This window comes from Momordica charantia (assembly GCF_013281855.1).
Source record: "Momordica charantia cultivar OHB3-1 chromosome 8 unlocalized genomic scaffold, Mcharantia_2.0 BLBB01000008.1, whole genome shotgun sequence".
NCBI lineage: Eukaryota > Viridiplantae > Streptophyta > Magnoliopsida > Cucurbitales > Cucurbitaceae > Momordica > Momordica charantia.
In genome coordinates, this window is record NW_028275166.1 from 4562789 (window position 1) to 4575613 (window position 12825).

At 32.0% G+C, this 12825-nt stretch overlaps 1 protein-coding gene across 1 annotated transcript; it reads left to right on the plus strand.

Annotated features, from left to right (window-relative positions):
• Positions 1-7207: 7207 nt before the first annotated feature.
• On the plus strand, positions 7208-9238 carry LOC148209404 (ARM repeat superfamily protein). Its single transcript, XM_088128302.1, has 2 exons — positions 7208-8393; positions 8938-9238. Exons 1-2 carry the CDS (start codon positions 7413-7415, stop codon positions 9013-9015), a joined length of 1059 nt encoding a protein of 352 aa, XP_087984428.1. The 5' UTR covers positions 7208-7412; the 3' UTR covers positions 9016-9238.
• The last annotated feature ends 3587 nt before the right edge of the window (positions 9239-12825 follow it).

Genomic DNA, 12825 nt, shown 5'->3' on the forward strand with positions numbered 1-12825 from the left:
TTTTCAGTTTACTTGACTCTTTCCAGAGTTTTTGGGGGTCTTTGAATCTGATCGCAATTGCTGTTTCACTTCCCAGAAAAGTTTCAGTCCAGGATAAGAGCTATTGACTTTGGTAGTTGAATTTGTGGAATGAAGAGTCAAAAAGTCAAAATCATATGGGTTTGCTTAATTTGGATTACATATTAACTACCAACCATAAAACTAGAACCCGGCTACTCCAATTCAGGTTTTTTTTTTTTTGGAACTATTTAAATTTTTACCATTATTGAGGATGGGTGACTTTGATCTATCTTTTAGTCTTAGCAGTCTATTTCTTTTTTCTTTTTTTTTTATTAGTAACCTTTGTAATGTCAAATCACTTTCTTAATAATCTTCTCATATTAAAAAGAAAAAATTCAAAAGTAATCCATTTTTAAATATATTTTTTAGTTTATTACAAAATCGGGTAGATTTTTTGTTCAATACTTTTAGTTATCTAAAATTTAGAAAGCTATACTAAACACCTTCTAAATGAGTAATTCTTCTAAAATTATTGATAAAAAGAGTTTTTTCATTTAAAAATCACATTTTTCAAAAGTTATCTCAAACACTATATATTTAACGCAACTCACAAGCATAAGCTTCTTGACTTAATAAACTTATAAACAAGTGATAGTTTGATTGGTGATTGGAAAACAAATAATTCATTTATATCTTTTTTTTTTCCTACAAAGTAAATATTTTAGTTCAAATATTATAAATTTTGTATAATTATTATTTATAATATTATATAATTTATAAAAATAAGATGAATTTATAATATGAAATAGTATACTTATCAAAAATATAAAATTTAAAAACATTAAAAAAATATATAATTATTATTTTCAAAAGTTACGAACTACAAAATCTATAAATAGTTTTAGGAAACAAATTTAAGTCCATTTGATTTGGCTGGAAAAAATAAAAATAATTTGATAACTCTTAATTTTTTTTAATATATTTCTCATATATGTCACTGAAGTATATCACTTTGATCATAACATCTTTCTTTTTTTAAATAAAGAAAAGATGAAAATTCGATGCCGAAGGCAATTAGGGATCTTACGTTATGTCGGCCTATGTTCCATTCTTTAGACTGTTCGTTAAAACAGTAAATAAAATACCTAATTCAGATATTTATAAACTCAAAACGGTGACTCTGAAATGTGCCATTAATGCAACGATAACTATAATGGGCCAAAATTGTCCTTCAGAAGTTGCAGCGGCTTTCTTCATCTGCTTAATTTATTGCACCACAAACTTTACGCCAAAAAGTACCTAAAATAAAAGGCAATGGCTAACGGGGGGTCCCAATTTCACGTAATTTCCCTCTTATTAAATTGATAAGACATATTTTGTGGATGACAACTTGATCAAAGTCAACTTTTGTGGAGGGAAATTTTTTTTGGGCCAACTTGGATTTTTATAAAGCATTGACAATAACAATGATGAACAAACAAACAAAGAAAAGGAGAAAGATGAACAATTAATTTCCATAGAAAAATAATTGCGTATTGAAAAACATGGAAAAGTTTGAATCCATCAAACTTTTTAATTAGCGTATGGGTGAAATTTCCAAGGTATTGAAAGTAAGGATAAACATATGTTTTAGTTTTCGGTGTTTTGATATTTTCTCAATCTATTTCTAATTAGTCAAAAAATTTTAATTTTTGTATCTTAGTGGTTGTGTGTTGATAGTTTCTACGCAATAAATAAGTGAATAGAGTCGGTACATGGATTTTAACCGTTTATAATTTAATCTCTAAATTTTAGTGAATATTATAACTGATTGACGATAAACTTGCGTAACATAATATATTGTGAATTGATAGAAATTTAGATGAGAAAAAAAAAGTCATCAAAAGAAAGAAAACTCTAAGTTTCTACAATTTTCTTAGAAATTATAAAGGAGGAATTAGGAAATCCCTTTCTTATATGACATTTTCTCTTTTTAAATTTTCTCAAAATTAATTTCTTAATTAAAATACAACAACATGTGAAGTAAAGATTTGAACTCAAGACTTTTGATAACCAGTTGACGAGAGCTAAGTTTTAAGCTTTGACTGATGTGATGTGCATTTGTATCATGTATGGTAAAATAAACCCAAAAGAATTAGTAATGTAGTACTAAGCAATTTGGTCACGACATTGCTGTTTGTTATACTTACCATAGCTTGATGAATAGGCAAATGAAGCAAGCAAAATGGATGTAATAGAAGCCTAATCTAAAATATACGAAAAAAACCTATTTTATCGAGAAAATATGAGTCAGACTCATTTCATAAGGTTCAAATTTTTATTTTCAATTCGTTTGAAAATGTAAGTGTTGGATAACTGTTATTATTTCTTGTTTCTATTTTTAAGAAACATTTTTAAAATTTTGTAACAAAATTATAAAAGGATTATTTTAATATTTTATTATAAAATGTATAATAAATATTGAAAAATAATCCCATCCTAGAAAACTTCATAATTTAATTATAAAAATAAAAGTTTATATAAATTTTTTACACTTCTAATCTAAAATCTCAGAGAACATGAAATAAGTACCAAATATGTCTCGATTTGATTTTCAATAAAAATAAATAGTTAACCCATTCTAATTTTATTTTTGTTGACTAAAATAAAAAACGTGAAATATGTAACATGCAACGTTATCAAACAAGCTCTTTGTTTAGATAACCAAGATTGTCATCTTCCACCCATAATGGATCTCCAAAGGTAGAAAATAGGGAAATCCTTACAAATGGCTAGTTACATTAATAGCCAAAGTTTTTCTAAATGAAGTTTGAAATACATTTTTGGAGTTGAACCAAACTGGGGAGCAAGGCCCATTTCCCTTCTGATGAAGGTCCAACACTTTCTGCCCAAGAAGATTGGGCCCAATTCTTCTTTTCATGAAGGCCCAAGACGGTCCGCCCACTGGTTGGCCCATTTTTCATCCGTAAAAGCCCAACACCTTCTGCCCATATTTTAACCGAATATACTAAAGTTGAGGGAGGAAATTATTGTAATTAGAGGCAGATTTGTGTAGACAAAATGGAAGGTTATAACAATCCTTTCTGATTCTGTTTAAGCCAAGTCCCAAAAACTCAAACCCAATCCCATCTCTCCAAATGCATATGGATTTGTGTTTGTTTATACCTCTTTTTTCTTTTCTTTTATATATATATATAGAGTTGAAGGTTCAAATCTCCCACCACATATTGTACTATGTTATTTGTTAATAATATTTGACTTGAAAAAGTATAAACACGAGAATAACTTTATTAGTTTCTCTGTCTTGTTACCTTTTAATAGGAAACGACTTTAGTGAAAATTTTGATCAAATAATATGTTGGGGAGTACGACAATAATTGTATATTGAAGCCAAAGCAAACATAGCTCACCGATAATTGACATATATCTCTAAAGAAGCTGTAAGTTTGATTCCCCACCCCCACGTGTTGTACTAAAAAAACAATTCTATATTGAAGATGCAACTTTGGGATAAATGTAAATAATTTAATAAATAAATTATTAATGAATGGTAGAAAATATAAACCAACATTGTTGGGCGGTGTAAAGCGATCTTCCATGTGAGAAGAGAAAGAGAAACGATTGAAGGCTCAAGAAATAACATCTCATACCTTAGGCTCGATGAATCATGCTTCAGAACCTTATCCAATATACCTTGGCTTTAACCAAGGTCGAGCAGAGATATCAATAAATGATACTATTATCAACTTACCTTGTTGTCCACCATAACATGCCTAGATATTCGCAGTCATGCTTAGTTACCATTAAGTTGGTCTCATACTTCGTTATTTATAAATACAGAAATAGAATTCTTATACAGATATACGAATTTGATTGCTCGTTTTGAGATCATACTTCGAATTCCACTAATTTGGGTATCAAAGATATTTTCGTTCTTTACGTGTCTTGTTTCCCCTTCTCGAATCTAATTCTTTCAATTCCCTAACCAGTCCAATTTCATCCTTAAACAAGTGTAAAACTTACCTAAACACACATACAAATTATATACGCAATTTAAATATCAAATATCAAATATTTATTTATCATATTTTATCGCCTTTGACATTACATTTTTATCATAAAATATGCAACCCAACCAAAAAAACGTAGGAATTTATTCGATTTTTTATATGCTAAGTTAGTGGATCTTTAGGTCTTCATTTAATATATATTTTACAAATCTATACCAATTAACAGTTTTTTTTTTCTTCTCTTCATGACAAACCATATGAATTAAAAATAACTTTTATGTTGGGATGTTTGGAGATTTTAATGGCCTAAAAATTTAATAACTTAAAGTTTTCATTGTCTCTCTTGTAATTTGGCCTAGGTGCGCAAGGTCATAAAATATAATACAAATAGTGGAGCTTCCTTATGGATTAAATGAAAATTGATAAACAAAGTCAATAGTCATAGGCTAATGAGAAAAATATCTTTTAAATAATGGCACATTTCATTGTCACATACAGTGTGACATTCTCAATCAACATTATATTTTACAACTCCTTTTATAATCTTCAAACTTTCACATCTTAGGAGGTGTCAAGTTGTTTTCAAAATTAAAATAATAATAATAATAATAAAATAATAAAAATGGGGGGGGGGGGGGGGGTTAGATTTCAATTACATATTTGCATTTTTTTTAAATATTTTCTAAAGAAAAGGGGAAGTGATTAAAAGGGTGGATTCTTTTATTGGATGACAAGCAATCCCATGCATCATGCTTGTGCATACCCATTGTATTTTTATTGATAAGATTACTTTTTTCCTTAAAATAATATTGTTAGGTTGAATAATTAAAATAAATAAAAAGAATTGAATCCTTTAATTGGCCAAGTGCTTGATTTATTCTTACCAATCATGTCTCTATCTATCTTTTTCTTTGATTACAAAAAACTAAAATTAGTTTAGTTGAATTGTCGAATAAAAATGATATTTTCAATTCATGGATAAAATGAATAGAGCATTAAAATACTGGAATATATAGAACGTTTCTGGATCGAATTCGATTTTAAATTTGTTCGATTACATTTAATTGGTCTATTCCACGGTGTATTTAAAAAAAAGATTGTATGCATCATTAGTGCCATTTATTTTATTCATACATTTTCTATAAAGTGTATCATTTATTAAGCAAATTCATATGAAAGTCATATTTGCCAAATGGAAGGATATTCGAAAGGATAATAAAGGAGATGATAATATCTTAATTTGAGGATAATTAAAAAAAAAAAGAAAAAAGAAAAGAGGAGTGAGTAGGTGAGGGAAGAGAATCAATTTTTAAATTATACAATAGAATTTGGCATTGATTAAATGTCATTTTCTATAATTTTGACATTCTTAATTAAACATTATTGGTGCAAGTAATTGCGATTATCTTAAGGAAAGAAGAAAGGGGGCAAAACTCTTGGGTTTCGTCCAAGTGTCCACCATTAATTTTCTGAGCCCCAAGGCCTTCTTTCCACCATAATTAAATACTTAAACTCTTGTACCTTCCAAATATACCATTAATATTGCTTTTTCATTTCTAGAATTTCCCAAACACACAAAATCCTCAATCAAAAAAAAAAAAAAAAAAAGAAACCTTTTAGAATTAAAATGATTTCTTTGGACAAATATTGCCTGATTTTTAAAATGGTGATCCATGTCCAATTTCAAAAGATCATTTGAGTGATGGTTCTATACATCTATGTGTGTCATGTTGATGTTTGTAGGAGGGAAAAATACAATATGACACATGAACTCAGCTCGGGATCATCAAGAATGGTCAACCAAGTAGATGGATAGGATTGACCTACACTCAAGATTGAGTTGAAGACCTTAACTTGACGAATAACTCATCAAATCCACTAAACCGATCTGAGGGCTCCGACCCTAGGATCGACAACCATATCCATTGGTTGTAATAGTTACAACAACCTCGTCCCCTTACTACCTATAAAAGAGACGCTCCACCTCTTCTCTCGGGTACATAATTTTGTTCTAAGAATAACTTAATGTAGCTTGTGACTAAACTAACTTGAGCGTCAAAGTGTTTTTTTTTTCCTTTTTTATAGGTCCCTCTTGCTTAAGGTCGCACCTCACCAACTTGTCCTCCTTATCTTATGGTCGATCTTTGGTAGTTTAGTAGAATTCTGCATCACCAATGTGACTTTGAAAAAAATAAAAGTAAAAGGCTAGAGAGATGACAAATAAATGCAAACAAAATGTAGCATGCGACACACTTAGTGCTCCTACAAAAATGGTAAGATTGAGACAAATATTGGTCCAAATTTTAATTATTAACTTTCCAACAAAATTGCAAAAAGTTGATAAATTTCTTACAAATTATAAGTGTCAGACATGATACTTTGTTTATGAGAGGTAATATTTATGGGATTGAATGGAATCAATTCGAATCATGTTAAGTTTTTCATTAATGTATCCTTAATTTAGAAAACAATATGAATCATGTAGTTTAATTTGATGCTCAACCAAATTCTTATTAAACTAATCTTGCAGCACCAATTTAATTTGTAGCATATCTTCAATAAAAAAAATGTTTCAAAAGTTTGTAAATAAATTAAAGATCAACTCAAATCGACCAAATCAACCGCATTCAATTTATTCCAACTATTTCTAAATTTTACCACATTCTCCCGACGAACCGATCTATCCAAATCAAGTTAACACGTAATTTTCTATAATTTTGATAAAGTTAATGTGAAAGTTATGTAAGAAGCTGGAAAAAGGAAATCCTAAAAACTTCAAATAATAGCTATTTTGGCAATATGTTTATGAAAAGGTAGAAATACAAAATTGGTTTTTTTTTTTTTTTTGAAAGTAATTGGTCGTTTATTTACGTGTAGAATTAGAGATGTAGAATTGTATTTGTAAACGTGGAAAATAAAGTGGGCGGTGGAGCACCGTAATTTACCGTGGAGTCGCGGCAGGGGATCAGGATTGTTCCGTTTTTCAATGGCCCGTTAGGGGGAACCATAAAACCATAAGAAATGTTAATGAACGAACGAACCAATTTCCTTTTCATCGAATAGCGAACCTTCTACGCACGCGTTTAAAGACACCCTCTCTCGCACGTGCTTCCCTTGTGCACGTGTCAGCCCGATGCCCGAGACTAAGTCCAGGTGTTCCCTCTCCGCTGCCCCTTTATAATCCCCTCTATCAAGCCTCCGAGTTCGAGACTCACTCTAATTACTGACCGAGTCTCTTCGTTTTCTTGACTCGAACAACTCGACCGCGAGTTCTATCGTCGTTCGTTGCTGGATAGAGGAATTTCTTCCTTTTTTCTCTTCCTTTTGTTTTGTTCATTTCTGGCCGCGTGCGTTCGTTTGTTTTATGCGTTGAGAGGGAGGGGAGATTGTTTAATTCGAGCGATGGGGACGGAAAATCCCTTGAAGTTTACTTACATGGGGAGGAGTTTTGATGATCTGAGTAACGGAGATAGTTCTGGGGCTTTTAGCGACTGTAATAGCGATAGATCCGGGGAGTTTACGACGGCGTCGTCGCAGAGTCGGCGGCTATTGATTGCTTGTGCTTCCGATAACTCCGATGACCTAATTCGGCAGCTTGTGATGGACTTGGAATCCTGTTCGATTGAGGAGCAAAAGCAGGCGGCCATGGAGATCAGACTCCTCGCCAAGAACAAGCCGGAGAATCGATTGAAGATCGCGAAGGCCGGTGCGGTGCGGCCGTTGATTTCGCTGATATCATGTACGGATCCTCAGCTTCAAGAGTACGGCGTGACGGCGATTTTGAATCTGTCGCTGTGCGACGAGAACAAGGAGGTGATAGCGGCGTCGGGTGCGATTAAGCCTCTGGTTCGAGCTCTCATGTCGGGGACTCCAACGGCGAAGGAGAACGCGGCCTGCGCTCTGCTGCGGCTTTCGCAAGTGGAAGAGAACAAGGTAGCAATCGGACGGTGCGGAGCGATTCCGCTGCTGGTGAATTTGTTGGAGAACGGGGGATTTCGCGGAAAGAAGGACGCATCAACGGCTCTGTACTCGCTCTGTTCGGTGAAGGAGAACAAGATGAGAGCCGTGAAAGCGGGAATCATGAGGCCGCTGGTGGAATTGATGGCGGATTTCGGGTCAAACATGGTGGACAAGTCGGCGTTCGTGCTGAGCGTGTTGGTATCGATGCCGGAGGCGCGGACGGCTCTGGTAGACGAAGGCGGAATTCCGGTGCTGGTGGAATTAGTGGAGGACGGAACGCAGAGGCAGAAGGAGATCGCGGCGGTGATCTTGCTGCAGATTTGCGAAGAAAGCGTCCTTTACCGTACAATGGTGGCCCGCGAAGGAGCAATTCCGCCGTTAGTCGCCTTGTCGCAGTCCGGCACCAATCGCGCCAAGCAAAAGGTACGCATTCCCGGCCCAAAACCTCCATTACTCATTCTCAGGCCGACCAATCCGCAAAACTACGTGGCATTTCATTTCTTTTAAATTGAAAAAATAATAAAATAGATAAATAAACGACGGCTTCCGTTCATTCTCCCCTAAAAAATTATTAAATAAATAAATATTTGTGATTTGGTTTTTGAGGTGGAAGAGAAGGGTGCTCGGCCACGTCAGTCTGCTTCTTGGCTCCATTTTTTTTTTCTATTTATTTATTTATTTCCGCTTTTAATATCATCTTCCAGTCCCAGGCCCAGCTTTTCTTAAAAGCAAACAAACACATTAAAAATCTCAGTTAGAAATCACAATTGATATGGGCACCTCCCCATTCCCTTTCTTCCCAATATGATATCCATTACCCCCACCATAATTAGCAGAATCATTCGCAAAAACTAGGGCAAAATCGTCTTCTTAGATTTCAATTGGCGTAGTGTATTAATTGATTTAATTTAGGGGAAGTTTAGATTTTAATTTTGGTTTTTTTTTGTGCGGGTGAAATTGAGGACAGGCGGAAAAACTGATAGAGCTTCTACGGCAACCGAGATCCGGCAACCACGCTGCCACCACCTCAGATGTGTCGGTCTAATTTTTGTTCCGGCCACGTGGACGATGCAACTCCCCCACACAACAAGACATCTCAATTACAAAAAAGAGAAAAAAAAAATGCAAAGACAAAAAGAAGGTCCCTGTAGAGAGGAACAAAAAAGGGAGATAAGCGGGGAGTGGTTTTCTTGTAAATATATATTTGCACACTTTTTCTTTTCTTTTTTTAATGTTTGTTGTGATAAATTGATCCGAGTTTTGAGATACTTTTTCTTTTTTTCTCTCTTTTCGCGTTTTTGAAATTTGAAGGCATACTGATTATATGTATAAATTAAAAGAAAAAAAAAGCAATAGAGGTGGCCGACCCCAAAATCGAATATTGGATTCGTTTTTTGTTATCTGAATGAATATAAAGGAAGATGAAAAGAGGCAAAGAGAAGTTTTGATTAAAAAGATTGCTGTAGAAGTGGGGCCTTCCATTCTATTCTCCTTATTAGCCTTATTTTTATTGTTAAAATATTTAAAAGGAATAATAAATGGAAAAGAAAAGGGTGTCTAAAAAATAGAGTCCACGAGGTTTGCGTGAATCGGGTGCAATTATATGGGTTTTTTAGCATAGAAGGAAATTAATAATTGAAGGGAGAAAGCTAGCCGGTCGGATTATTTTCAGAATTTTATGTTTTAAAAAAAATTAGATCTGTATTTGAAATACCGACATTTAAAATAAAATAATGAGGAATAATGGCGTAATAATATGAGTCGAGTCTATGATATAATTAAAAGAAAAGAGAGTAGCCGACATGTTGCTGGAACATGGCGATGTGGTGAATGATGATTAAAATTTAAAAGAAAAGGGGGAGAAGGAAAATGAGTAATGGCGACGTGTCGTTTAATGAGTAAGTGAGTGGAGGTGGTTGGGTCAATCCTGAGGCCGAAACGTCGCCGTCGAGGACCCCAAGCTTGACGGCTGATGTGCTACTTTTACCTTACCGTTTCCGAATCATTTCAATTTAACGTCCAAACTCCTGCCTTTTTCTTTTTCTTTTTAAAATCTAAATTTAATTATGCACCAGATTTTTATTTGGCATTTCGAGAAATAAATGTATTGGATTTGTGTACCTTTCTCTTTTTAAAAGCTGAAATTGAAGCTTTCTTTTGTCGCATGAGGGAAATGAAGGGCTGTCATTAAAACAAAATTTTAATGGAAAATATAAACGGATAACATTTTACTTTTCTAATTTTATGATATATATATTTTTTTATATAAGCAGAACAATGGTGGGATTTGAGGATTTGATGCCAACATAAGTTTAACTCAACGGTATTTAGTATTTGTCTATGATCAAGAAGTCATGAGTTTGAATCGTCCAATTCTATTATTATACTAAAACAAGATTTGAGAATTTTAAAATAAATATCTTTATCTGCCATGGTTATGATATGTTTTGTTCTTCAATTTTAACTGGATTACTTGGAATTGAGGTAATTACATCCTAAGATATGCATTTTTAAGTATAAAAGAAGGGTAAAATTTTACTAAAATATAGTAATTTGGTCAGAATTCAAAACATTCAAATTCTCATGTAAGGAATAAAAAAGAGTAAAGTTTATAGCTTTTTTTTTTCTTAATATAACTACTCACATTTTTTGAAAACTAAACATGATATTTTTGCCACTCAATATATTTATTAGGTAAATTTATTTCCTTTTCATATTTTTAAGAGTACTTTTAAAAGGATAGCCAAAATCTTAGAAATCTTAAAAATTAAAAAAAAAATTGATTTGTTAATACAGAGTTTGATGAATAAGTGGAAATGATAATGTTAATTTTATGGTCTAAGTAATTCAATCATGGTAGTTGCTAAACCATGCCACATATTTCTAGCAATAGCAAAAGCTGAAAAAAGACAACAATGGTACTATCAAGAAGACGGTTTCAATGCAATTTTAGGCAAATAAAAATATGGTTTATAGTAAAACTTAATCTTTTAAAATAATTAGGATCTTAATCATACAAAAAAAAATCTTAGTTTATTTAAGAATAATACATTACAAATATTACATAGAGATTCAAATCCCACAATCAATTTTAAAAAAAGGAATTTATAATTATTTAAACTATATTCGAATCAAGTCAATTAAAAACCTTAAAATGTTACCAATTATACAATACAAACTCATTTTTTTAAAAGGAAAATTATTGAATAGAAACTTAAGAATGAATGTTAGCTATATTCTCCACATGGGGCACATGTGTGGTGTGCCTTGTGAACCAAACAAGAGAAGGTTCCTCATCATAATGTCATTTACTTTTTTTTAATTAATTAATTTATTTTCTCTATCAAAAACAAATTCAAAAGCCTTTTTATTATTTTCCTCAAAATTCGTATGCTTTATAATTTCCTGTAAAACTTTTTTTAGAAAGTGTGCGCCCAACTCTCGTTTGTCGACCATTTTGGTTCAGACTTCAGACAGATAACCGGGTCGGGGCCGCTCGCTCGGCGGCCAAAGAACTGCCGGTCGGCTGCCGGCACACGTGTGATAACAAAAATGTCTTTTGGTTTTAAGAATGATGTGAGACCAAACCAAATTTCTATATTTGGTAAGAAAGAAAACGGATCCACTCTCCTGAAATGGAAAACTTTTGATTGCTCAAGTTATTTTCAAAGAAAATACAGGCGAACCGAATTTGAATTCCATGTTATTTATTCTATTCATTCTCAATTTCTTGTCGATATTTATCCGTCCTATCTAACATTACTCATAAAATTGTTAACTATTCGTAACTTAATAGTCAATCTAAGCATAATTTTTTAGATAAGACACTTGTTATCATTTTTAAACACGATGTTTTGATCCCTTTTACAATTATTTAACAAAAAAAATCCCAATATAATTAATGATCTAAATGAGAGATATTAGAATTTGAACCAATCTAATAATTTGGTTCTATTTGTCATTTTGGGTTGGTTGGCGTAATCAATAAAATTATATATATTTATTTAGTTAAATTACCAAGTTTTTTATATAGTGTCCTATACTTTTAAAAGGTTTCTAAATAAATCTAATCTAGGCTTAGATTTTAAAGTTATTTTTTAAAAAATAGATAAGAAAGTAAATTTACTTTAAAGCTAAAATTTTTAAAAAAATTAAACAGTTATCAAAAGGAGTATTTTTAAAAGAAAAAGGTAGTCCATAACTAAACAGTGAGACTAATTTTTTGAAATTAAATCCTGAAACATGAATAATTGTTATAATTAACATACCTAATTTTAATTTTTACTGAGCTGTAAATAAACTATTATTAGCCCACTTAATCCCAAGCACATATTGCTATATATAGCTTTGACATACTTTGAAAAAGTAAATAATGTCTAAAATAATATACAACTCTAGGTCCAAAATCACATTTAGCCTCTGAATTCCACCATTCTTCTCGAGGTCTTTTCAACCATTTGACAATTCAAATTCAATTCATTAATATTTTAACCTTAAAAATTTACAAAAAGTACATAGAAGTTCAAGTCATTATCTCCCTTGAGATTTGAATTCTCATATTTGACCCAGTTTGAATAAATATTTATATATAGATGAGGATTTTGGGCATATCAAACCTAAATGTAATCTTAGGATTAGATATCCTTCATTATTAAATGTTTCGTTTTAATTACTAAACCTAATATAAAAAAAAATTGTTACCGTTATTGTCTTTTTATCTTTTATTGATCATTCGACAAAAATTTAAATCTATTTCGAAACCCAACATTTTACGACGAGAGATGTATATTAAATTATGGGGAGCGTGTGTGTGTCGTGTATGCAGTTAGGAAGCAGTGAGCAGTTGATTTAATTA